We start from the raw sequence: 26,555 nt of genomic DNA, 5'->3' as shown, positions 1-26,555 counted from the left end.
ATGGCCACACAACTCAGCCATTTTGTAAATATGTACTGTGTAGGGATAACACAGTTTACATGGTTTGTGGTGTGACGGTCAATGATCTCTGATGATTATGGCCACACAACTCAGCCATTTTGTAATATATTGTACTGTGTAGGGATAACAAAGTTTAGATGGTTTGTGGTGTGACGGTCAGTGATCTCTGATGAGTATGGCCACACAACTCAGCCATTTTGTAATATGTAGTGTGTAGGGATAACAAAGTTTAGATGGTTTGTGGTGTGATGGTCAATGATCTCTGATTGTGGCTACTTAACTCAGCCATTTTGTAATATGTACTGTGTAGGGATAACAAAGTTTACATGGTTTGTGGTGTGACGGTCAATGATCTCTGATGAGTGTGGCCACACAACTCAGCCATTTTGTAATATGTACTGTGTAGGGATAACAAAGTTTACATGGTTTGTGGTGTGACGGTCAGTGATCTCTGATGAGTATGGCCACACAACTCAGCCATTTTGTAATATGTAGTGTGTAGGGATAAAATAGTTTAGATGGATTTGTGGTGTGACGGCCAGTGATCTCTGATGAGTGTGGCCACACAACTCAGCCATTTTGTAAATATGTACTGTGTAGGGATAACACAGTTTACATGGTTTGTGGTGTGACTATCAATGATCTCTGATGAGTGTGGCAACACAACTCAGCCATTTTGTAATATGTACTGTGTAGGGATAACAAAGTTTACATGGTTTGTGGTGTGACGGTCAGTGATCTCTGATGAGTATGGCCACACAACTCAGCCATTTTGTAAATATGTACTGTGTAGGGATAACACAGTTTACATGGTTTGTGGTGTGACGGTCAATGATCTCTGATGATTATGGCCACACAACTCAGCCATTTTGTAACATGTACTGTGTAGGGATAACAAAGTTTAGATGGTTTGTGGTGTGACGGTCAATGATCTCTGATGAGTGTGACCACACAACTCAGCCATTTTGTAATATATTGTACTGTGTAGGGATAACAAAGTTTAGATGGTTTGTGGTGTGACGGTCAATGATCTCTGATGAGTGTGACCACACAACTCAGCCACTTTGTAATATATTGTACTGTGTAGGGATAACAAAGTTTAGATGGTTTGTGGTGTGACGGTCAATTATCTCTGATGAGTGTGGCCACATAACTCAGCCATTTTGTAATATGTACTGTGTAGGGATAACAAAGTTTACATGGTTTGTGGTGTGACGGTCAGTGATCTCTGATGATTATGGCCACACAACTCTGCCATTTTGTAATATGTACTGTGTAGGGATAAAATAGTTTAGATGGTTTTGTGGTGTGACGGTCAATGATCTATGATGAGTGTGGCCACACAACTCAGCCATTTTGTAATATATTGTACTGTGTAGGGATAACAAAGTTTAGATGGTTTGTGGTGTGACGGTCAGTGATCTCTGATGAGTATGGCCACACAACTCAGCCATTTTGTAATATGTAGTGTGTAGGGATAACAAAGTTTAGATGGTTTGTGGTGTGATGGTCAATGATCTCTGATTGTGGCTACTTAACTCAGCCATTTTGTAATATGTACTGTGTAGGGATAACAAAGTTTACATGGTTTGTGGTGTGACGGTCAATGATCTCTGATGAGTGTGGCCACACAACTCAGCCATTTTGTAATATGTACTGTGTAGGGATAACAAAGTTTACATGGTTTGTGGTGTGACGGTCAGTGATCTCTGATGAGTATGGCCACACAACTCAGCCATTTTGTAATATGTAGTGTGTAGGGATAAAATAGTTTAGATGGATTTGTGGTGTGACGGCCAGTGATCTCTGATGAGTGTGGCCACACAACTCAGCCATTTTGTAAATATGTACTGTGTAGGGATAACACAGTTTACATGGTTTGTGGTGTGACGGTCAATGATCTCTGAATATTATGGCCACACAACTCAGCCATTTTGTAACATGTACTGTGTAGGGATAACAAAGTTTAGATGGTTTGTGGTGTGACGGTCAATGATCTCTGATAAGTGTGACCACACAACTCAGCCATTTTGTAATATATTGTACTGTGTAGGGATAACAAAGTTTAGATGGTTTGTGGTGTGACGGTCAATGATCTCTGATGAGTGTGGCCACATAACTCAGCCATTTTGTAATATGTACTGTGTAGGGATAACAAAGTTTACATGGTTTGTGGTGTGACGGTCAGTGATCTCTGATGATTATGGCCACACAACTCTGCCATTTTGTAATATGTACTGTGTAGGGATAAAATAGTTTAGATGGTTTTGTGGTGTGACGGTCAATCCCAGATAACACCACACTGACGGCCCGACGTCGGCAAAATTGGGTCGGTGTGTCAACGTTTTCCCGACGTCGGCAGAAGGTCGGCACATGCATGACGTTGATAATTGAAAGCATATAAAATGTGTTGTGTTGTCATTTTTCAATACTTGCCGTAGTTGGGAAGCACCAGTGAGGCTTTATTTCACAAGAATAACGACTAAAACAACCGTGTTAACTTGCCGAATGCCACCGTCGGGCCAACGTTAGCTCAACCATGCAACATACCCTGCGACTTGGTGCTCACGTGATTGTCACGATATGAATGTGTGAATATTGGGTCGGTGTGTCAACGTTTTCCCGACGTCGGCACATGCATGACGTTGATAATTGAAAGCATATAAAATGCGTTGTGTTGTCATTTTTCAATACTTGCCGTACTTGGGAAGCATCAATGAGGCTTTATTTCACAAGAATAACGTCTAAAACAATCGTTTTAACTTGCCGAATGCCACCGTCAGCTCAACCATATCATGGAGCTATAAACCTGCGCTGTCGACTGGGTGATCACGTGATTGTTACGATGCGAATGTATAGCACGCCCTCAAGATAAGAAGTGTCTTCTGGTTGACTGCCGCCAACTCGTCATCTCGTTTACTAAGCGTTTTAGGATTTGTTTTCATCTTGGTGAGTATATTTATCTTACATAATTACTGTCAAAATGACCATGAATATGTTTTATTGTCTAGATTGTTAAATAAGACGACAGAAATTGCGAAACATGGTATGTATAGTTCAACGTGCACATTTGTTAGCATGGGCGCGAGAATGATCGCACTGTGATCAGTAGCGTACAATACACAATTATTAATGCCTTTTTCATAAATATTTTCAATTATCACGAAACAAAAACATACCAAATAGTAATACCAATACAATAAACTAAATTTCTATGTGATTGGGTAAGGTATAACTTGATGCGTTCGTCTTACAGAGCCGATTGTATGTGATCCCGCTGTCTCGGAACGCGTATGGGGGTCACCATGGAAATGGACACGAAATAACCGTGTCTGTTCCATTCACCCTCCTCGTGTTTAAATTTTGTTTCCGCGCGATCCTTTACGTCATACAAATGTAACATTGTTGCCATCATTTGCACCAGATTGTGAGCTCCAATTCTATACTCGGAACAATAACATAACATGGCATTTTCGATGTGAAGGCATGGACGTTTCCACCTGAACGACTGGTGTTCAGAAAAATGTATGTTTTTTGCACTTGTGAAGTTTTTGTACTTGAAGTATATGTATGATTGGGGGTATAAATATGTGTAATGGAACAATTTATGTTGTATATGTTGCATACCTGTGTGTGACGTTTACCCACTTGTGCAATGTGTGTGGGCAGTATGGGGTCAAGTAATCATTGAGTGTGGTTGTTGTTAAAACTATAAGGGGACAATCATTATTTATTAGTATGGTGGATCCTGTATTTATTTTATTTTATTTGGAGGGGTAGGGGAGAGGTTGGGTTTTTTTTTTCCACAAAAAGGCTATCCTCCAAATGCAATGATATATATGGGAAGGTTCCATAAACCACCGGTCACTTTAGTGTGATAAATCAAGAGATTTGCTGGGTTTTCTCTGGGTTTTAAAATTTATTAGTAAAACAGCAAAACTCTGTAAAAATATGCCAACATTTGACATTTTCTTTTATATTCTTATGTAAAATTTACTAATGCTGAAAATTGAATATTAGTACATTCCAGTTTTTAAAAATTAATTTACTAATTAAGAATTATATCCATTATGATGACTGAATATCCACAGGGAGGGAGTAATGTTCCTCCAATGTTCTTCTAGACTAATAGTCCTGTGATCTCTTTCCAAAAGTTGTGCTCTTCATATTGCTCTTGATTAGATTTTCCATTTCAAGTCTTGGATAAATGACTGAACTCATGGGTTCTTAATTACACACACCATGGTTTCTTCTCCGACATCATATCAGTGCAACTGTGCTTAAAACTCTTCTGTGGATTTTCTCTCTTTCTCATTTTGCTTCTTCAACTGCAGTAAAGGAAATGATTGGTTAAAACTTAAAAATCTTTAAAGGTTATTTTACTTCTGTTGAAGGCCAAAGAATATCCATAAGAATACAAATATTTTAAAGATGCATCTGACTTGTGTTGTTGTGTTATAACGTTACGGATAGCTTTGAGCTTCCTCCACATGATGTTTGACTCTTGAAGAGTATGTTATTAAATAAATTGATAGGACATGTATTTAGAGCCAGTGCTGATATCTCAATATGCTAACTACATTAACACTAAATGATTGGTAAGAAGGGGAGGGATGATACTCTCTTCAGATTATTGAAGTATTGAAATATTCATGTGAAAAATGGGATTACTCAGTTTCATAGATGTACTGGTTCATTTCATTATATATATATATATATATATATATATATATATATATATATATATATATATATATATACTACCAAAACTATATATATAGATCTTTGTACTACCAAAACTATATATATATATATATATATATATATATATATATATATATATATATATATATATATATAGTTTTGGTAGTACTGGAACTCTTTCTTGGTTGTAACTCGGAGTTTCACGCATAGTGCGATCATCAGACAACACTATCATCACGCATCACGCACTATGCGTGAAACTCCGAGTTACAACCAAGAAAGAGTTCCAGTACTACCAAAACTATTGCGCTCTGCCACTGCGGTATAGAGCACTGTCTTAGCAGATATATAAGCTATATAAGTTACAGCATCTCTACAAATAAATGGTGTTTGTAGTGATACGTAAGATTTCATATGTATGAGCATTGAAGTAATACTGCCATGTTAGGAGCAAAGGTAAAAGTGACAATTGATGAACTGCTTCAATTCATTAATTTATTGCAATAAAGTTTTGTAGCACTGTAAGTAATCCTGGATTGATTTCAATTCTAACTCAAGAATATCATTTGAAACCCCAAGTCTTCATAATGAATATTCAAATAAATGGTCAATTAATTAAAAGTGGCCATATGAATGAGGACCGGGCATTTATATTGGATTTTTCATTTATAAAACATTTTTATCATTGCTTCCTATTTGGAAAATCAATGCAAAACAATTTGACTAAGTCTGTGTTTGTAACTCAGTGACTGCAAAAATTACAAAAAATGAATGGTGTAAAAAGTTTGTTATTGAACATTACAACAATTGCATCAAATGTATTGATCAACCAGATGAGTATCTGATAATGGATAAAATTTACAAGTGTGATTTCGATATGGTCATACTAAAAGATTTGTTTTCAGCAAACAACCTGATTGTTTATCTAATATTTACATGAGGATCTCAAGTCAGCTGGGACTCATGGAAAAACGGGTTCATTACAGCATCAAGAAAGATACCAGTAACAGCTGTTCTGTCTGTCTTCTCAACTATAAAATGCATATTTAGTATTTTACACCTTTTCTTTTGTTTCTCTTGTACAGTCAAGTTGCAAGGACAAAAGATGCACTGAAGTAATAAGTATCTCATTGTCTATTCAGGCAATGTGTGACAACATCTATCTAAAGATAAACATAGACAATAGCTAGTAGGCCTCTCCACTGTTTTTGGGATAAATTACCATGGTCTATTCAAAATATCCTGAAACAACACATGGCAATGCCAAGATCTTAATAAACATTTGTAACATCACAGACATACTGGGGTCACATATGGAAAGTTTGGAATCAGTTCTACCACCAAGTATTTAGTCACTATTGAAGAAATGCATGGATTTGCTGCATATATTAAAGAGTTTGAAAAGTTTCAAAAAACAGTACTTGAACTAGAAATATAGCCCTAGCACAATCTGCCACATGTCAAGAATAATGATAAAAATTGTCACTCTTACCTTTGTTGTTCCAGTGAACTTGATTTTGACCAAAAGTTGATCAGATCATGGAAGTAATATCAGCCATGGTCAAACAGAGAAACCACTATTGTGGAACCATCAGTAGACGTAGACATGAGATCATCTTCGGTTAAAATTACACCAAAAATGGCAGAAAAGAGATCTCCTTTGCAAAGGCTGCTATAGCTAGGTAACTTGCTACATGCCAATGTGAAAATAAGTGAAAACTTGGCTAAAACTATGTATCAATGTGTGGCACCGTACTTTTACCAGTTGTTGTATGTGGTACGTACAACTTCAGCAGAATTATGCTAAAATTGACCTCTGGCCTTTCCACTCTTTCAACCAATAAGCATGTAACAATGAGTATACAAAACAGTGACACAATATTATATGTGTTTTGTGTTTGTACAAAGTATGCACACTGCCCAGTGATACAGATGTACACATGTAGCAAGAACCAAACAAGGTCTGAGTTGCAGAGTCGGCACATACATAGTGCATATGACAATCAGAGTTTTTACACAAAAATATTATTGTTCCTAAAAAGAAAGGTAAATATCATTTTGGTCAATCCCATCTCAAATTAACAAAAACAGTTACATTTTTTTATCTTACATCATTATTTTTACCTACAAATAGGTGCATCGGCATAAAAATAATGATAATTTGTGTTTAGATAAAAAATGTACTCTGTGGATATTCCTGAAATTTCCCAATGATAGTTGAATTTAATAGTCTTTGTGCTGACAATTTTGTACCCTGTTTTACCCATTATAAACTGAGTTTGGGATTTGTAGATCCAAAAAAGACACGCTGTATCTCAGACTAGTGGTTTATAGTGGTTTGAGAGTGTATGTAGTCACTTCCTCTGTCTGTTGATTAATGTAATATGGATTCAGGCTACTGGGCTATATTTTCTGGATCTGCAATTTGACATTGCAGTTTGTTTTTGTGTGTGATGGATTCAGGCTACCGCTAGTACCAGGCTATATTTTCTGGATCTGCAATTTGACATTGTAGTTTGTTTTTGTGTGTGATATATATCTGATTCAGTTACATGCATGTGTTCTACAAGCAAGACAAATTTCCTGCAATAATTGCACATACATTGAAACAATACATTAATTTTCAGACACTGGTTCCAAAATATATAGATCTCGCGCTATTATGTTGTACCATATTTATGAGGTACTGGTATAAATTCATCCTGGGTTTATTGTACTAAATGCTGCATGATTCAAACTTTCTGCATAACCATTCTATACTAGTATGTGTTCCTCACAACTCCACCAAGTTCAGTCAGAGAGGAAAAGTTTGTTTTCTCCTAGGCAACATTACATTTTAAATCTACAGAATTCCTGTACCCCATACATGTCTATTGTATAGTCATGGGAACAGTTAGTAACTTAGTCATGAGAACATTGATAGATGTATATACATTGTGTATTCCACTAGATAACTCTAATTATGCCCTTTATTAACTGTCAAAATGTTGACTAAGTTCATGGAAGTATAACCCTTCTTTCATGCTCAGTGTTTGAGATGTGCATGATTAGCAGTCCGCTACTGGAGCTAATAGTAAAGTTTGTGCACAGGGGACAGCGAGCATGTAATCGATTGATTGATTGATTATTTGGTCGAATGATTGATTGATTATTTTTTCCTTCTCTCCCTGGCTACTTTTCTCTCTTTCAACTAGTATATGATACTAGTTTATGCATGATCGATTGTTTGTATAGGGTGTTATCCGCCAAAAGATTAGGCATAATGAACATTTTCACTGTAACCGATCATGGGATTAGGGGTGTTTTAATTTAGATAAGAAGAGAACAATTGACAAGGTGTCTTTATTTATATAGTAAAGATACAGTTGAAAGAGAGAAAAGTAGGCATATAGACAGTGTAGCCGACACGAAAATAGGGTACACGAAAAAAAGAAAAAAATCATGGGGGGGGGGGGGGGTATGATGAACTTACTGCGTGGGCTGTAAGGTAGGGGGTGGCCCATTCCAAGTTATCAACTTACTTCTGGAGTTACCAAGTTAGGGCTTGGCATCTAAGGTAGGGGTGCCATGGCCTATTCCAAGTTACCAACTTACTTAGTTACCAAGTTAGGGTTTGATCTCTAAGGTAGAAGGTGGCCCATTCCAAGTTACCAACTTACTTAGTTACCAAGTTAGGGTTTGATCTCTAATCTAAGGTAGAAGGTGGCCCATTCCAAGTTACCAACTTACTTAGTTACCAAGTTAGGCCTTGGGCTAGAAGGCAGTAACTTGTTCTGATTGACCCATTCAATGTTTCAGAAGTAGTTCTGCTGAGCACAGTCCCTCTGTATAGAGACTGTGTGCTGAGAGACAACATGGGTGATACAGGTTCATAACTCCACATTAGGGAGTTGGAACTTGGTAGACTTGCATATGATTTGCATGTCATTATCGGCTATACCATCTGTAGCCCGAAAAGTAGCCAGGGATAGAAGGAAAAAACAATCAATCAATCATTCGACCAAATAATCAATCAATCAATCGATCGATCGATTACATGCTCGCTATGGCCCCTGTGGTTTGTGCAGTGGCTGATAACCCAACTCTTTGCCTGTGTTTGCTGTTGAAGTATTATCAGTAATGGATAGTGTAAGACCTTGAAGGAATTATACTGTCAGTATAATTCCTCCAAGGTAAGACAAAAGCCATGGTCACATTGGTTTATCTTTGTTATTCATTCTTATCTCTTCACAATGGCTGGGTCAAAACCCCAAATTTTGGACATTACATCAGCACGTGATATATCAAAAATGGGCACAGGTCAAATTGCTCAGTATTTGGCTTGTAAAAATACCTTATATATGTATGTAATGGTCATTTTTATTGTTGACAAAAGAATAGTAACAGGTCTGCACTGAAATTCAATTTTCAATGTCATGAAAACAGTGTTATAGCTATATACTGTGTTCATTTCTGTTGTCCTAATCCATAATGTGCAACTATATATCTATCTAAATTGGCAATAACAAGGTATGGATAGGGGAAATGATAGGTAGTGTGTAAAAATAAATGTTTACAATGGATACAACATTTGGTATCAAACTTTTTGGGATTGAAAATGTGATAAAAAATTTCCCATAATTCTTAGAAAGAAAATCAATATATGGCCAATACAATTGGTAAGGAACAATATATTTGGCAGTTTATTTGAGAGTTGAAAATATATTGCCCAATTTTTTTTAACTTCCCAAAATATTGGCCAATATATTTGCAAACTCACAAAATATTGGCCAATATTTTGGGAAGTCTCAAAATTTTGGCCAATATTTTGGGAAGTTAAAAATAATTTGCCAATATTTTGGCCAAATGGCAATTTATTAAGTGGGTTAGTCCTGAAAATGAAAGTGTCAAATGAAAGTTTAGGTCATGATTTGATATGTCTACTATGAGTAGCATATATATTAACCCGCAATCAGTCATAGAAAGATACCTTTCCGAAGTGCATTGGAATTTCCGAAACTTTTCCGGATGGTGTTAGATGTACTTTGATGGCTTAGATATTTTGTGAGTCCAAGAGTGTCAGTCTGGTGTTGTCAAATTTTCACAATTTTTTTTTTCATAATTTCATATTTTGGTGTCTGACTGTCTGTCAGATTTTCCAAACTTGAATGTCGAGCATCAGATTTTCAAATTTTTCAAGTGAGTCTCAAGGCTCTATTTTGGCTTGATATTTTCAGTTCTACAGTAACCTTGGAAATGGAGAAAATTGTGAGTGACAGGACTATACGACGGCGGGCAGTAGCAGATGCAGCAAGCATAGTTACAGCAACTTTAGACAATTCTGAGGAGGTGCAGGAACAAGTTCCTGAGCATAATGTTGCACATCCTCAAGAAGATCTGATGGATAATGGCAGTGATTCTTCATCTGATGATGCTATGCATGTAGGTCCTCATGGCCAAGATGACAATGAACAGCTGGACTATGACAGTGACCTGGCTCAGGCTAGCACAGATGAGGACAGCACAGATGAAAACAGTGACATGGAAAATAATGAGGCACCAGCTGACATTAAAGATAGCCTGAGGCAATGGGTGCTTAATAGCAACACCCCCCTCTGCCATACCAACACTCTTCTGGAAATCCTCAAACCACATTTTCCAACTTTGCCAAAAGATGCACGTACTCTGCTTAAAACACCTCGTACATACGACATTGAAGAGCTATCTGGGGGTCAGTTTTTTTATTTTGGCATAAGTGAAGGTCTGAAGAGAAAAATAAGTAACCACGAACGCCTATCTGCACATGATGAACTCACATTACAGATTAATATTGATGGCCTTCCATTGTTTAAAAGTACCACCGAAAGCTTCTGGCCTATCCTAGCTTTGATTAAAGACCCTGACCAGGTTCCATTTATCGTCGCCCTGTGGGTTGGTAAATCAAAGCCTAAAGACTCAAATGAGTTTTTAGAGAAGTTTGTTTCTGAAATGAAAGACATTGAAGTCCATGGGATAGTGTTCAATGACAAGAATTATACCGTCAAAATTGTAAACTTTATCTGTGATACTCCAGCACGTGCATTTGTTAAAAAAACCAAGGGCCACTGTGGTTATGATGGGTGTGATTTTTGTGTACAACATGGAGTTCATTTCATGCATAGAATGACCTTCCCTGAATATGATGCACCAGAAAGAACTGATATTGCATTTCATGAAATGCAGTATGATGACTCCAACCAAACCGGAGAAACAATATTGAGACAACTTAACATTGGGCTAGTCTCACAATTCCCCCATGACTACATGCACCTTGTCTGCTTGGGGGTAGTGAAGAAACTAATTTCTATGTGGATGTCTGGACCCCTGAATGTTCGTGTGACCAACAATGTGATTAAACTGATCTCAGAATGTATTTTAAATCTAAAATCATTTCTACCTCGTGAATTTGCACGCAAAGGAAGGCCACTCTGTGAGGTAGAAAGGTGGAAGGCTACAGAATTCAGGACTTTTTTGTTGTATGTTGGACCAGTTGTGCTTCGAGGCAGGCTTTCACAAGCTCTGTATAACAACTTTATGATGTTGTTTGTAGGTGTCACTGTTTTATCTAATGCAAAGTTTTGTTATGATTACTGTGACTATGTTAAAGAGCTTCTCAATGTCTGGGTCACAAATGTTAGTGACCTTTATGGGAGGCAGGCAGTTATTTATAATGTCCATGGTATTACCCACTTAGCATCACAGTGCAAGCTGTATGGACCTATGCACAATTTCTGTGGATTCCCTTTTGAAAATTTTCTGCAGACCATAAAAAAGCTTGTGCGTAAACCCAAATCACCACTGCAGCAGGTTATCCGTCGCCTAGACGAAAGGATGGATGCAGCTAAACCCCAAAAAGAAACAGGCACTTTCTGTAAAAAGAAACACCAGCGTGGCCCTTTACCAGATGAAGTTGACATTTGTGAACAGTTTGAACAGCTTCAAATGCCAAATTATTTGTTGTCCTCAAAGTCACCAGATAATGCTATCCTTGTTGGCCACAAAACATATGTTGTCAAGAACATTTTGGTTTACAACAACTCAAGGAAACTTGTTTGTCAGAAGTTCCGAAGACAGGAGTCCTTTTTTGAGTACCCACTAGATTCATGTAACCTGGATATTGCTGTTGTGGCTAATGCAAGACAAAACGTATTTCTGGTTGATCCGGATGATATTTCTGCCAAAGTTGTGCTTCTGCCATATGAGGATGGATTTGTGTCGATTCCAATGCATGAAGCTGCTTGAATGAATATACAAATAAATTGCAGGACTCTACTGATGTACAAGAAGTGCACCTATGCATTGGTTGTGTCTGGACTCTTTTTACTCTACCTATAACAACCCAAAATGTTCCTGGACGAAGACCATGTTTGCTGTTGATTCAGATTCAGATGCCTTGGCCTTAAACATGGAAATAAACGTATGCATCATAATTTTCCCTCATTTTGTAGAAGTAGATCACTAAGATGGTTACATGCAAAGCTGTAAAACTACCTGTGAAACACTGGGATTTTCTGAACATAGGACAAAGTTACATAATACTGGTAATACTAGATTGTCAGGTTGACATTTATAGCCGGTCACACAGCTGTTATAGCCGGGTGTTGTAACCGGTAACCGGCTATTATCTACATCACTGAGTACGCTGGTGTTTTTTCACAATTTTTTAATATACGCTATTTGCAATGATGTGTAAATGAGTGTCTCTTACTCTAGTCACCACATTGATGATTCTTAATAATGACTGAGACTGCCATATGAGGATGGATTTGTGTCGATTCCAATGCATGAAGCTGCTTGAATGAATATACAAATAAATTGCAGGACTCTACTGATGTACAAGAAGTGCACCTATGCATTGGTTGTGTCTGGACTCTTTTTACTCTACCTATAACAACCCAAAATGTTCCTGGACGAAGACCATGTTTGCTGTTGATTCAGATTCAGATGCCTTGGCCTTAAACATGGAAATAAACGTATGCATCATAATTTTCCCTCATTTTGTAGAAGTAGATCACTAAGATGGTTACATGCAAAGCTGTAAAACTACCTGTGAAACACTGGGATTTTCTGAACATAGGACAAAGTTACATAATACTGGTAATACTAGATTGTCAGGTTGACATTTATAGCCGGTCACACAGCTGTTATAGCCGGGTGTTGTAACCGGTAACCGGCTATTATCTACATCACTGAGTACGCTGGTGTTTTTTCACAATTTTTTAATATACGCTATTTGCAATGATGTGTAAATGAGTGTCTCTTACTCTAGTCACCACATTGATGATTCTTAATAATGACTGAGACTGCCCCTGGATTATATATATTGATGTAGCTAAAAAGTCATGTACTATTTCTTGTCTTAGGTTATCATGTACGCAGTCGTCCTTTTTCCAACTGACAACACAGTTGATGTTGTGCCAAGATCCTGGCTTTATGGCAAGGACCTCAAACAGTGTTGGTGGCCACCACACAAAGGCCTGAAGTTTACCAATATGATCATGAACTTGGAACCCTCCCAACCAGGCTGGGAAAGCTATGACGTGCAGCTCTTAAAAGAAACAGGTTGGTGTGTGTTATAAGTAGTTGCAGTATTTTATTGAAATTTGGAACATTTAGAGTTAGAGGTAAAGGATGTATTACTAGCTATGTATTTGATCATCTGAAGGACAGCAGTAACTAACTGTTTATTCTCAAGTTGATGGTGTCTTCTGTGCTCCCTCTGACAATGACTGGACCATCCCAAGATTATTCTGTCATTTTATCTGTTAGAAGTTATCTTTAAATCAATAATGTGAGAAAACATTAAAACCCTAAAAATTAGGAAAGAGACATATCTTAATTGGTGTGGAGATTTTACTCTTAGACTGATAATATACATTTATGAAATATATTCCTGAAGTACCCTTTTTGTGACTTCTTTGAGACATGATATGTATCTTTCCTGTCAATATAGAGAGCTTTGAGCGGGCACGCAAGGCCTGTAAAAAGGCAGAAGATGGCCTCAGTGACCTTGCCACCTCTGAAGAGGACCAAAGACGGAGGTATAGAGCTGTAAAGCCAACTTTATGTATTGTACAAAAAATGTCAATCATGAATTTTTAGCTGGGCCTTATCACAAACATAGGAATCTTAGGCAGTCTACAACTTATCTTATAACACAAGATGTCATCCTATCCAGTCCTCATGATCATATCTAATATGCATTGCTATTGGTCAATGACACACCACGTGATCAGAATCATATCGCGCTGTTCCACGATCAATGACGTACCAGTCAAAAAGTACGTGGTAATGTTCCCCAAGGGAAACATGACCATCGATTGTTGCCTGGTAACAACGTCATCTCATGCGTGTGCATGCAGACGACATTTGCATAGCCCAACAATTGTTTGTAAACAATGGCTTTCTTGTCTGCAGCCGCAACCAGTATTGGCAGCGAAACTTCTGATTCTTGTTTGGTGTGTTATAAAACACATGTCGACTGACATTATTCATGCAACGTTGTATGTTTGTTCCCCTCAGGACTAGCCAGTCACACCAAAACAGTCTTGTTTCCCCTTGGGCTATGCCCTCGGAGGAAACGAGACTGTTTTGGTGTGACTGGCTAGTCCTGAGGGAACAAACGTACCGTATTGCTCTCAGTGTCAGTCAACCAACATGTGTACATTGTTACAGTATTATTAGGTGATGCCCATAGGGGAAAACAAAATGATGCACAGGTTGAGCATCATATACAATAATTGAAATGAAGTGTTGACTAGGGCCATGTCAATTTGATTTCTTTGTTGAATCATAGATCCAGTAAATAAAAGAGATCGATGCAAGCATGAAAAAAAAAATCCTTGAAAAATTTCCTCTACACATTTCTACTAATGAAAAGTTGGGTTGGCCTTTTTTTTAAATCAAATACATAGGCATCCTGCACCACAAGACCTCATCTTATCCAGATTTCGCAAGCCTAGTGAATGATAATTTACTTTTCACATACAAAACTTTTGTTTCAACAGGCGTAAACGACCAAAGCATTTTCCCAGTGATCACGACTCCAGTGACGGGGGTGATGATGAAGTCGGTAGGAAAGACTTGGAGGAAAGAAAAAAACAAAAGCTGTTCAAGGTGTCAGGAAACAGGTAAAATCAACCCAGTATTTGCACACCTATTTATATATAATCCCATGATATCCAAGTTAGTGTTACGTCATAATTCTACGATTAGGATGGGCGGACTGATATAAACTCGAGCCGTAGGCGAGAATTTATAAAAGTCTGCCCATCCTACGAGTAGAATTATGACGTAACACTAACGTGGGTACCATGGGATTATATATTTATCTCATAAACAAAGCGATAAATATAACAATATTTTTTTGAAACTAGATCACAAATTATAATTGGGATGTTTTATCGAACTATATTTGTGTCAGCGAAAAAACAAAAACATTATGAGGTCATATACAAATTAGTGTGATGACCTGACCGTCTCGCGCTGATACAGCTGCTCACTTTTCGTTTGGTCTCCGACTTCCGATGTTTTGATTACAAACAAATCATCGCAAGTACGTCACAAGAAAATTTCTTGAGATATTTATATTGATAGTTCGTAGAATCATTACTCTCGGTCTAAATTATTAGATATTGACATCTAAACGACAGCGCATATCAGAAATTTACAGTGCAGTGCTGTCACTGCGTCAGCTGGGTTCCGTACCGTCAACTGAATCCGGCAGCCAAAACGAATGTCCTATGCACTTCTAGACTCAATAAAATTTTATAACATTGATAATGTTCTACCCAATCTAAATAAAATATTGCCGACATGCCACTGTTTGCAAGAAAAACATAAACTACACTGTACCGGCAGTGATTTGAGTACATGTATTACGAAATATCTCGGCGAAATATATGCACTCTCAAAGTAGTTCCTGTAGAACAGGGGGTATACGGGTGTTTCTTTTTGTCCTGTATTACGTCACACTGTGGAGAATATGGCTGTATTTATGAAATAATTAAAAAAATACCATGTATTCATGGCACTGAATTAAGAAAGCCATACAGACAGCTTTCACGCCTGGTAGGGTATCTTATATGTATATATGTAATATTTTATGCACAAAGTTATTGTTATTATTGTTATCATTATTATTATTATTATTATTATTATTATTATTATTATTATTATTATTATTCCAAAGAGAATGCAGTTCAAATAGGAAGAAATTAAAAGAACCAAAAATACCTCTGAATTATCATCGTTGGTATTGCAAAATTAAGAACTGGCTAGAAAATCAGACATCATGAAATGCTGCAGATATAACACATAAAAATCAAGGGTGAAAATTTGCATTTATTCAAGGATATGTGTGGTTGAAGAAATTTCACATTCCTTTGCATTTCAAACAGATCTGGAGGACTTTAACCCTTACAGTTCATATCCCGTATATATCCATTCCTAATTTTGAATGGAGGACTTATACCCTTACAGTTCATATCCCGTATATATCCATTCCTAATTTTGAATGGAGGACTTTAACCCTTACAGTTCATATCCCGTATATATCCATTCCTAATTTTGAATGGAGGACTTTAACCCTTACAGTTCATATCCCGTATATATCCATTCCTAATTTTGAATGGAGGACTTTAACCCTTACAGTTCATATCCCGTATATATCCATTCCTAATTTTGAATTTCTCACCATTTTTATGCCTTACATGTTTTCATTTATTTCAAATTTCAATGGAAATATTGACTTTGGCAACTTTTATCCGGTCCAGTCTACAACTTTTGTTCAAATATTTTTTTGTAGGAGCAAATCCTATCAAGGATTTGCTCCAACAAAAATATTTGAACAAAAGTTGTAGTCCAGGATCAGCACCATAATCCAGCACTGTAAGGGTTAATATGTGCAAAGAGCATCATTACCTCATACTGATTTTTTTAATTTGCAGCGAAAAAACAAGGCCACTGGTACCTTCCTGGGGGAAAGGCAGCAGTGCCAACAGTAACAGCAAGGGAAGGACTCCTTCACCAAGTCCTGGGTGTTCCCGGTCAATGTCTCCCCTCCCTCCAAGTTTTGGAAAAGAAAGAGCAAACTCGAACAAAGAGGTGACCAACAGTACCAGCAACATCTGCAATGGAAGGTCTCCACCACCAACTCCTGGGTCTTCCAGGTCACTGTCTCCCCTCCCTCCAAGGTATGGAAAGGAAAACAAAGCTAATAACATATATTGTCAGCAAGTCTTGAATGAAACTGCATCATTGTAGCAAACAAGTATCATGTGTGTGCACCATCTTTATGCTTGGCCACTTATGTCTGTATATTTGTCCATAATATTGTTAGTATTTCGCACACCCATAGGGATATTATATTTCTTTGATAGAGGTTTTAGACCAAGGTTATTTTTTCTAAGAGTGTATCACAGTCTGTCAATTTTGCATACAGTTGAATGACTATTACTTGTATATGAACAGAAATGTCTTATGAAAAAAAATCCTACAACTAAACAATAAAAAAACTTTCAATTGACAGGACTCTTGATATGGATGAGAGGCTGAATGATGGTTTTGGACAAGATCAATATCCAACAGATTCAACAGAAAGGTAAGTAAGATTACAATTATTAGTTACATTTAATACTTACTATGTATAAATACTGCAACAATATGATGTTTATGCATTTAGGTGGTGGGTATCTTTTAGCTCAGTATAATAAAACTCCATCAATAATTTATCATTTCTCTTCTTTCTTTTTTTTAAATTTTTATTTATTGACAACAAATGTCTCTAAAGTTATTAACAGATGTATGATTATATTGCAGCCATGATAAAATAATTTCCTTTAAAAAAACTGAGTGGACACGGTTAAGGGTATTATAGTCTTGGCTGTCAAGATTAGCATACTTTAAAAAGGGGTCTCCCATCTCATCAAGAATTGAGTTATACCATTTACTACAAAATAAACTATCATTTTTTATAATTCTAAGGAACCATGAAGCTTTCAAAGATTTATTAAAAACTTCAAGGTTAGTCAGATTAAGACCGCCATTTTCGTACTCTTTATATATACTATTTCTCCTTATCCATTCTCGCTTACCTTCCCAAAGAAATTTAAAAACCAAGGAGTTGTAATCTTTAAAAAAATTAAGCGTTGGAGATGGAAGAGACAAACAAATATGTAAACTGTGAAACAACCAAAGATTTTATGAGAGACACTTTCTCGTATAGGGTTAGACCCCGGCCCTGCCATGGCTGCAATATTTTCCTCGCCTTTTCAAGCCGAGAGTAAAAATTTACATCGATTAAATATGATAAATCAACAGGGATATGTACACCCAAGACATCTACTGCCCCATCAGTCCATTCTAGGGGATGTGTTGTATTTATTTTGAAATTACTATACTTTAATGAACCAACACGCAATACTTTACACTTTTTATAATTAGGCTTTAGCCCTGAGATCGAAGAAAACTTGTCTAGAATATCAATCAAAGCATTAAGTGAACCAAGTGTAGGTTGAATAGGAAAATTAGTATCATCAGCATATTGAGAAATTTTATTCTCAACTGGTCCAGTAACCAACCCCTTACCATTTCTCTTTACAAATTTGCTATTGCAAAACTATCTGCCACATTACAGGGAGCTCTTGAGGCACAAACAGGGTCTGCAGCTGCAAAAAGGTTTAACATTAAGAAAAGATAATGAAAGACCAGACTAAATTCATCCTTTGTGTATTGTCCTGGCCCATCCCTTCATAAATCTGCTGCCTCAAGACTTTTATTTGGAGTTTTCAATGTAAAGAATATGACAGAACCCCACAGCCTCCAAGTGGCAGGCAGGCCAGATCGAAATTATTTTCACGAGTGAAGAAACCACATCACTCGTGAAAATAATTTCGATCTGGCCTGCCACTGCCCCCAAAACTGTGTCTGGGATTTTGTTTTACTGACCTGGTTGATAAGCTATGATAAAAACAAGTTTGTTTACATTGGGTGTCTGGAATAAAATGATGTACAGTAAAAACGGAGAGTGTAAACAAAAATCAGAGACACGGTTTTTTGGGCCTGTGCAGCATGAATTGAGTGGTATATGTTTCATTTTCAGGTGCTCTCTGTATTGTGTAAATAAAAGATGATAAGATATTCGACCACCTTTGATTTTCTCCCATTCACACTGACCACTTTCACTTTTTAATTAAACATATTCAATACAGAAGTGAATAGAGGAGATCCAAAGCTTCAAGATAATATATAGTTTATTGGGTATATATAACATGTTTTTATTTTCAACTGAACCATAACAGTCTGCAGTTCTTATTAGTTGTAGTCTACATGTATATCCTTAATAACCTTTAACAAGGCTAAGTGATCTTTTTTGGCCGTAGATGATATAACCTGATATATTTTGATTAAGGTGGTGTAACTTAAAATATTTTCCTTGTAGAACTTTGAAAACAGTACTGCTGGTGCTCAGTGAGATTAGGCAGCAGGTCAAGCAGAATACTCTGCTGCTAAAGTCCCTTAAGGTGAGGCAGCAGCAACAGGTCAATGTAGACATTGACATCAGTGAGGACTTCCGTCTTCCGATGGAATCAGAAGCCGATGTGACTGCTGTGGAGGAGACCCTCCAAGATAAAGAAAAATCAAAGCGACTAGTAAGTTGATGCATTTGAACATTTTGGATCATTTAGTTTTCAGGGATAATTTTCAGAAACAGATTTACAGCTTAAGTTAGAATGGAGATAAAAATATTAGATATTGCGTTACTGTCTTAATGCTCTTAATGCAAGAGCATAGGTTATTGAATGTATTAGCAGGGCAGAAATCAATCTGATTAAAATCCGATGTGGTGAAAGCGGCTAGATGAACTTATTTACCTCTATTCATCGTGTTGTGTCGTTTGTTTTGTTCGGAGTGATCGCCGCCTTCCCACATCTGAACCGGTGTAATCTACAATCCCATTGAACGTGGACAATATTGTAAGGATTTTTCAACCAATCAGCACATTTCTTTCAAAATCATTTAGAGATACAGTTGCCACCACCGACGCATCGTCAAATTAAAGTTATCATGTTTAGTCTAACAGGCAGGGGGATTCTTGTCATATACACAGTGAAGCCTTTAGTAGGCACCCAGCCGGGCCGTAGTTACTCTTTGTAGCATCATGTGTATTTGATCCTGAGGTAGACTTTCGACTTGAAGGAAATGGCACCATGTGTGTATGAGCGAGTCAACTACTTATTTTATTATACATGGTTTTCATACATTTTATTTTATTATACAAACGTAATTCCTTGAAGGGGGGGGGGGGTAAGATTGTCGTTTTTCGCGTGCGTCAAAATCACTACAGCCTACAGGGATATTTAATTCATACTAAGAATATGTAAGATGGAATCAAAAGAGGCAATGCTATTTTACTACTCTTGAAAATGACAGTCAGAAACTTTGCCGACATAATACACGGAGTGAGATGCATGTTGTTCTAAAATAACCGTATGGCCAAGTAACCCAGCTGACAAGGGAGTGGTGTACAATTAATGAATGACAAAAACAACCACATGAATGCTACGAAAACATGATTTTACTATTCACCCACACCTAAACAGAAGTTCCTGAATTCAAGAGACTGTTTTTCTGTTTGTTCGGTCATCACAACTATAAATGATGGTACGTGACGAACGCACGTGTCAACCAATTTCGTGCGACTAGGATTTACTTGTACGACAACTCTTGGTTTTTAAAACGTCCTATATAGCTTTAAGTTTTAGGATTACCTAATGCCAAATTCTAGACTAGACGGGTAGCTGTTTAGACACGATGCGATTCATAGTACACAATTGAATACGGCACTCCACTACATATACGTAGGTAATTATAACGTCATGTGATCTTGTCTGTCAACGAAAGTTAACGAAGGCACAGTAGGTACGTGCACATGATCAGAGCCGATCGTTCAATCGTAGTCGCAACTTTTAAAGGACGTACCTTCATGATAATTGATTTGAATAGTCTATGTGGGGAGGAAGTTGCCAAAATCCACCTACACGAAGGTTCTAAGTTAGGCCATGTTGGGGTATAACGTGAAACTAATACGAATGTAAATCCGGAAATTACCGATGAGATGTCACATGTTTGACATGACGTGAAGTGACCTCTAAACTTGGACTAAATTGTCGTAGATAGCGTGGTATTGCGAATGTTTATTTCGACACTAGCAACAAGTTGCTCGTTCGACTGATGTTGATTCAATCCTTCTATTAACGTGAAAATCAAAAGTTCGGTCGCCTGAAATAATTATTCAGCAATAGTTTAGTAATTCCAAACGGATTTGTAGATGTTTGTAGATGATAGTTGAAACATTTATGTCAAAGGCGTGGTCAACGTGTTCATCACTGTCGCGGTGCGATGTCACAGTCAAAATCAAATTGTATAAATTACGGAAGCGTGCGAATATATAGACTCGACATAAACAACTTGAAGGCTAAAACGCATGAGAACTGGTAAATACAATTTCTAGTTGAAACTATGTTTTGCAGAGACAGTTAAATGTTTTACAATTTGAATTGCAATGTTGCGACCCAGTGAAAATGGTTACTTCATCCGATCTAATCTTTGGAATGGCCTTTAATGGGAAGTGGTGTCCTGCTGTTTGCAAAACATCCATCAATTTCTCCAGTGTTTGAAGCTGCCAACGTAACACTCGTCCTAATTGGCTATTCAAAAGCGCGAGATTTAAACGGGATTGTAGATTACACCGGTTCAGATGTGGGAAGGCGGCGATCACTCCGAACAAAACAAACGACACAACACGATGAATAGAGGTAAATAAGTACATCTAGCCGCTTTCACCACATCGGATTTTAATCAGATTGGGCAGAAATTTATTCCAATGAAAACCTGTTTAGAAATGCTTAAGATTTTTAATGTTAACTTTTCTTTTTAATTTTTACGTGACTATTAAACATGTTTTGATCAAAAGGCTTCAAATCCCTAGTGATCCAGACTGGCTATCACTATAATTAAAGGACTCCTGAATTCCTTTCAGAAGGTTTTTTAAGTGATATACTAGTACTAGGTATGTATCTTGGTTAAGGGTTCCAGGTATTGTACTTAGGATCATTGTGCTTAACTTTAAGAAGACTGCTTTCTGTGTTGTTGCCACATACTATGTGCATCTAAATTATTATCATGTAACCATTATTGGAATTCCCATAATTGGTGGAAGCCATGGTTCTTGGGCGTGGGATATCATAGAATTTTATCTGCACTGGCAAAAGTGTGTGTGGTATGTGTGCTTATCTGTCATACCAAGTAATGTAAATATTTCCCCTTTTATACCTGCTGTGCTTTGCAGTGTTTATCAAGTTAACTATAGATATCTTGCTTTGGTGGTAGGTGTATACTACGTTCACACTTAGGCAGTTAAACCGGTGTCGGGCCTACTTAACTTTAAGTCAACTTAAACATTTCTAATGTGAACGCACTATGTCAGCCCAGGGCCGACTTAATTTAGTCCCAGACAAAGGGTGGGTTTAGGCCCGGTCTCAAACCGACTTAAAGTTAAGTCGACATAACATAAGTTGAGTGTGCATGGTTAACCTGACCTAAACCCAACTTAAAAGTCATTCCAAGTTGCTAAAGCAACCTCTTCCCACCAGACCCTGCTGCATTGTCAACTCGAAAGGGTGTGATTCACTGTTATGGTTGAAGGCACGTTCATGAACATCCACAAGGTTATGTGTTTGTTTCAACTGTTCTCCTCCTTTGTCGTTGATATCGCGCTCGTCTTGACCTGTTTAATGTAATCTGTCCGTCATTTTCTTCACTGAAGTTTCTGAATCTAGCGAAATGACCTGTTTAACAGAGTTCGACCTTCTTGAGTGTAAAAAGCGTAAGAATAAAAGAAAGAGAGAGAACAACCTTGCTTGTGGTTGTCCGACGGCCGCCATTACGTTGGAATGAGGGTGCTATGACTTTGGAATGTTAGGTCGGGTCAAACGCAAAAACCTTTCATGAATGTAAGTCGAGTCGTAACATTTTTTGGCTTATCAGGCTAATCCTTATGTCGGCCCTGGGCCACTTTTGGATTTGAGTGTGAACGTAGTCGTACTCTGGGTTTTTGTTTTTTACTTATACCTCGTTCACACTCAAAACCAAAGTGGCCCAGGGCCGACATAAGGATTAATCTGTTAAGCCAAAACAAATCACGGCTTGGAGTTAGTTCGGGTTCATACACGAAAGGTGGTAAGGCTTTTGATCCAAAGCCAAAGTGCCCTCACTCCACTCAAACCATCAAACAAGCCATATTCTCTCTCTTTCTACCATTCCTACATTTGTTGCTCAAGAAGGTTGAACTTTGTAAACCAGGGCCATTTTAATAAACTTAGAAACTCAAGTGAAGAAAATAATGAACAAATTATACAGAATAGATCAAGACGACCAGGGAGAACAGTCGAAAAGAACACATACTTAATATCGATGTTCATGAAAGTGCCCTTTGGAGTGGACAACACCGTAGGGTATGGTAGGAAGGGGTTACTTTAGGGACGTAGAAATTGAATGATACAGAATGGGTTGTGTGTGCGTGTTCAGTGCTTCTATGCTGAAGTCAAACACCGAGGACGTCCTAAAGTCGGTTGAACCATTCACATTCAAAATAGTTTATGTCGGCTTATCTTTTACCCCAGCCCTAAACCCCCCCCCCCCTCCCCCTCTTGTCTGGGACTAAATTAAGTATATATATTTATATATATATATATATATATATATATTTATATATATATATTTATATATATATATATATATATATATATATATATATATATATATATATTGTCTTGCATTTTTTGAATAAATGAATGGACCTCTTTATCACCGTACTGCTATAAAAATAAATATATAAATCAACAAATAAATGAAAAAAATTATATACTGGGGTATTTCCAACATAAAACTTAACCCTGCAATGTTATGATAACATGGTTAAAGTCTTCTGCAACCCTGCAGTGTTATGATAACATGATAACATGGTTAAAGTCTTCTGCTACTTATATGTTTCCTGTACACTCTTTCAATTATATATTCCAGGTACGCCATCTCAGTACCTTGGGAGGTGTTTCTTCCAAGGATGTGGTGGAGAGGATAATGGTGGCCATGTTCTCTCAATCATTATCCACGATCTACAACTGGCTGGGAAAAGGGAAACTAAAAAAACATGCCCTTTCACAACTGAGTATTGCAACAATTATCAAAGGTAATTTCTCAATTAAGATTTTGCATGTATCCTAACAGAGGGATAATGTCTCTGCAAGGCGAATTCTGTATTATTATTTATTTTTCACAGTGCTGCTCACATTGATATTCAGTTTTACTTTATTAGTTTATTAACCAAGGTAATGAAATGAGTATACCAGAGTAATGCAGTACATTATAAATAATCCTAATTAACCCCAGGATTGTAAGAGGCACAAGTGATGGACTTCTATATTCTCTCATGGTGCCAAATAATTTGACAAAAGCTTTTAGAGTGATATTCATAAAAATTATACCATCCAAATTATGATATGTCTCAAAAAAGTGGCACTAGCCAGGGATCAAAGAAATAAAAAAAAAAAAAAAATCAGTAATGAATCGAAATCTCATGCAACATTTGCCATTCCAGATGCAGCCAAACAGTCTAATGTAAAGGAGGCTGACTGTGAGGCAGCCATCAAGAACTGGCTGAAGTATGCCAGCGACCGGGATGGGGGTCGAAAAAAGAGGGCAGAAAAGCAAAAAGGTACAATTATAGTGTCATATCAAAAAATATTCATGACCTCAGTGAACTAAATCAAGATCACAGATGTCAGCCTGACTTCAAAATACTCATTTCTTTATGGTGCATATATATTTTTCCAATCAGTTGACTTGTCACTTTGTAAGTTGTAACTGTGAAAGAGGAAGTGTGTTGAAACCAGCCTCCAAAATGTTGTCCCTGCTTTCAGGAAATTCATGTTTTACTATTGAAACTATAATTGAAGGTCTCGTGAAGTGTTTGACATAGAAACATTTAATTTTTACCTTGTCAGCCATGAAGATATGCTGTAACAGTTAAAAATATTGGTAATAATTTTATCTTTTTTCAGTATCTGGCAGTTTACATGTGTAAATGACTTAATTTTGACTCACATGCTGGAGTCTGAGAAAACACCTATGATTTAAAATCAACAAAACATGACTGCCTAAAATTTTACTTCTTTATTTGCAGAAAGAGATAGAGAGCAAGCAAGGAAGTTCAAGGCTCTTAACCTGAACCTTGACTCAAGTGATGATGAACAAGAGTGATTTTTAGCACAACTGAACTGAGGTTCAGTAGTGCTATAGGGATGGCAAAGTGTCTGTCTGTCTGTATGTCTGTGTGTGTCTGTAAACAACTTAAAGTCAAAAAACTGCTGGACCGATGGCTTTGATATTTGGTGGTCATGTTACTTCTGGTATCTAGTTGGGAAATTGTTCAAATGAAAATGATAGTATCACAGATATGGGTTTTGGGTCAAAAAATGTGATTTTTGGTCTAAAAACTTAAACTCCAAAACTACAACGCAGATTGGCATGAAATTTGGTGGGGACATTCTTAGGGGTGAGTAAATTAAGATTATGATGATTCCCTCAGTAATATGCAAATTAGGGCTAAAAATGTGTCTTTTTGGTCAAAACGCTATAATTCCAAAACTACTCAGCAGATTGGGCTGAAATTTAACAGGGATGCATCTGTGGGTGTATAGACAAAGAAATACTAAGCATACTATGATTTCATGAGTGATATGCAAATTAGGTGGGAAAATGTTCATTTTTGGTCAAAAACTTATATCTAAAAAAGAACTTGGTCAGTGAGACTGAAACTTGGGGAGATGTTTCTGAAAGTGTTATTCTTGCAGATTTTCTTCAAAAACATTTGGACAAAATCAAAATGATTGCATCACAGATGTGCATTTTGCATCAACAAATGTGATTCTGGGTGTGAAACTCATGCAAAATGAAAAGTTATAGTTTTATAGATGCAATAAAATCATTAAATCTTTTATGGGCTACTTCACATGTCAATGTCAATTGCATGAAGATTACCCTCTGTTTAAGGTTGCTTGGAAACACTGTTTTAAAAATACTCTCTATGATTAAACAGGTTCATTCTGTGCTACATACATAATACAGTCTTTGGGGTCAAGAAAGTGTGGTTCACCAAATGAACATGTATACCTAGCATGCTCACCATGCGAATAAATATTTTCAAAACAGTACATTGTACAGTTGTGCTACAACACCATTGGTGGTATTTTTAGCATTCAAAGTTGGTGTGAGGAGACATTGTCCATAGGGCAACCATTTTATTATAAATTCTGCCATGTCTACAGCCTTTATTACTTTGAACTCTGTTAGCAAGATGTCATACATTCCACACACAATTACATTTAAGATAAGTTTTAGATATTTCCAAATATTCAAAAAAAGAAAAGAAAAAAAAAGCGGGAACTGTGTAATATCATTACTTGTACACTAGTAATAAATATTTGATAAAATCCAATATTTTGTGTCTTGTTTAGTGTATTTGAATCACATTCAGCCCTGTATGGAATCTCTGATAGATCTGTGGGCAGCTTGCCATTATGCAGTGAAGCACCATTGGGCCAACAGTGGCCCAACGTTGGGCCAACCTTACCACCAATTAGCAATGTTGGGCCAAAGTTGGGCCAACGTTGTGCCTACCTATTTCTTGCCACTGTTGGGCCAACGTTGGGCCAACCTTGCCAGTGTCCAAAGTTGGGCCAACGTTGTACCAA

At 37.1% G+C, this 26,555-nt stretch overlaps 1 protein-coding gene across 3 annotated transcripts; it reads left to right on the top strand.

Annotated features, from left to right (window-relative positions):
• Positions 1 to 2,820: 2,820 nt before the first annotated feature.
• On the top strand, positions 2,821 to 25,601 carry LOC144438893 (uncharacterized). 3 transcript variants are annotated; one of them, XM_078128113.1, is made up of 11 exons: positions 11,993 to 12,160; positions 12,565 to 12,716; positions 13,107 to 13,305; positions 13,697 to 13,784; positions 14,751 to 14,873; positions 16,692 to 16,937; positions 17,273 to 17,344; positions 19,184 to 19,394; positions 23,827 to 23,992; positions 24,401 to 24,517; positions 24,986 to 25,601. In XM_078128113.1, the coding sequence occupies exons 2-11, from the start codon at positions 12,594 to 12,596 to the stop codon at positions 25,060 to 25,062; spliced, it is 1,422 nt and encodes a 473-aa protein (XP_077984239.1). In that variant the 5' UTR covers positions 11,993 to 12,160; positions 12,565 to 12,593; the 3' UTR covers positions 25,063 to 25,601. The 3 variants fall into 3 exon arrangements, with proteins under 3 accessions (XP_077984241.1, XP_077984242.1, XP_077984239.1); XM_078128115.1 differs by lacking the exons at positions 11,993 to 12,160; positions 12,565 to 12,716 and adding an exon at positions 2,821 to 2,970; XM_078128116.1 differs by lacking the exons at positions 11,993 to 12,160; positions 12,565 to 12,716 and adding an exon at positions 2,823 to 2,970 and having other exon boundaries at positions 13,123 to 13,305.
• Positions 25,602 to 26,555: the final 954 nt, after the last annotated feature.

Source organism: Glandiceps talaboti, chromosome 8, assembly GCF_964340395.1.
Source record: "Glandiceps talaboti chromosome 8, keGlaTala1.1, whole genome shotgun sequence".
NCBI lineage: Eukaryota > Metazoa > Hemichordata > Enteropneusta > Spengelidae > Glandiceps > Glandiceps talaboti.
The sequence above is the reverse complement of the archived record's forward strand: the minus strand, read 5'-3'. Positions and strand labels throughout refer to the sequence as shown.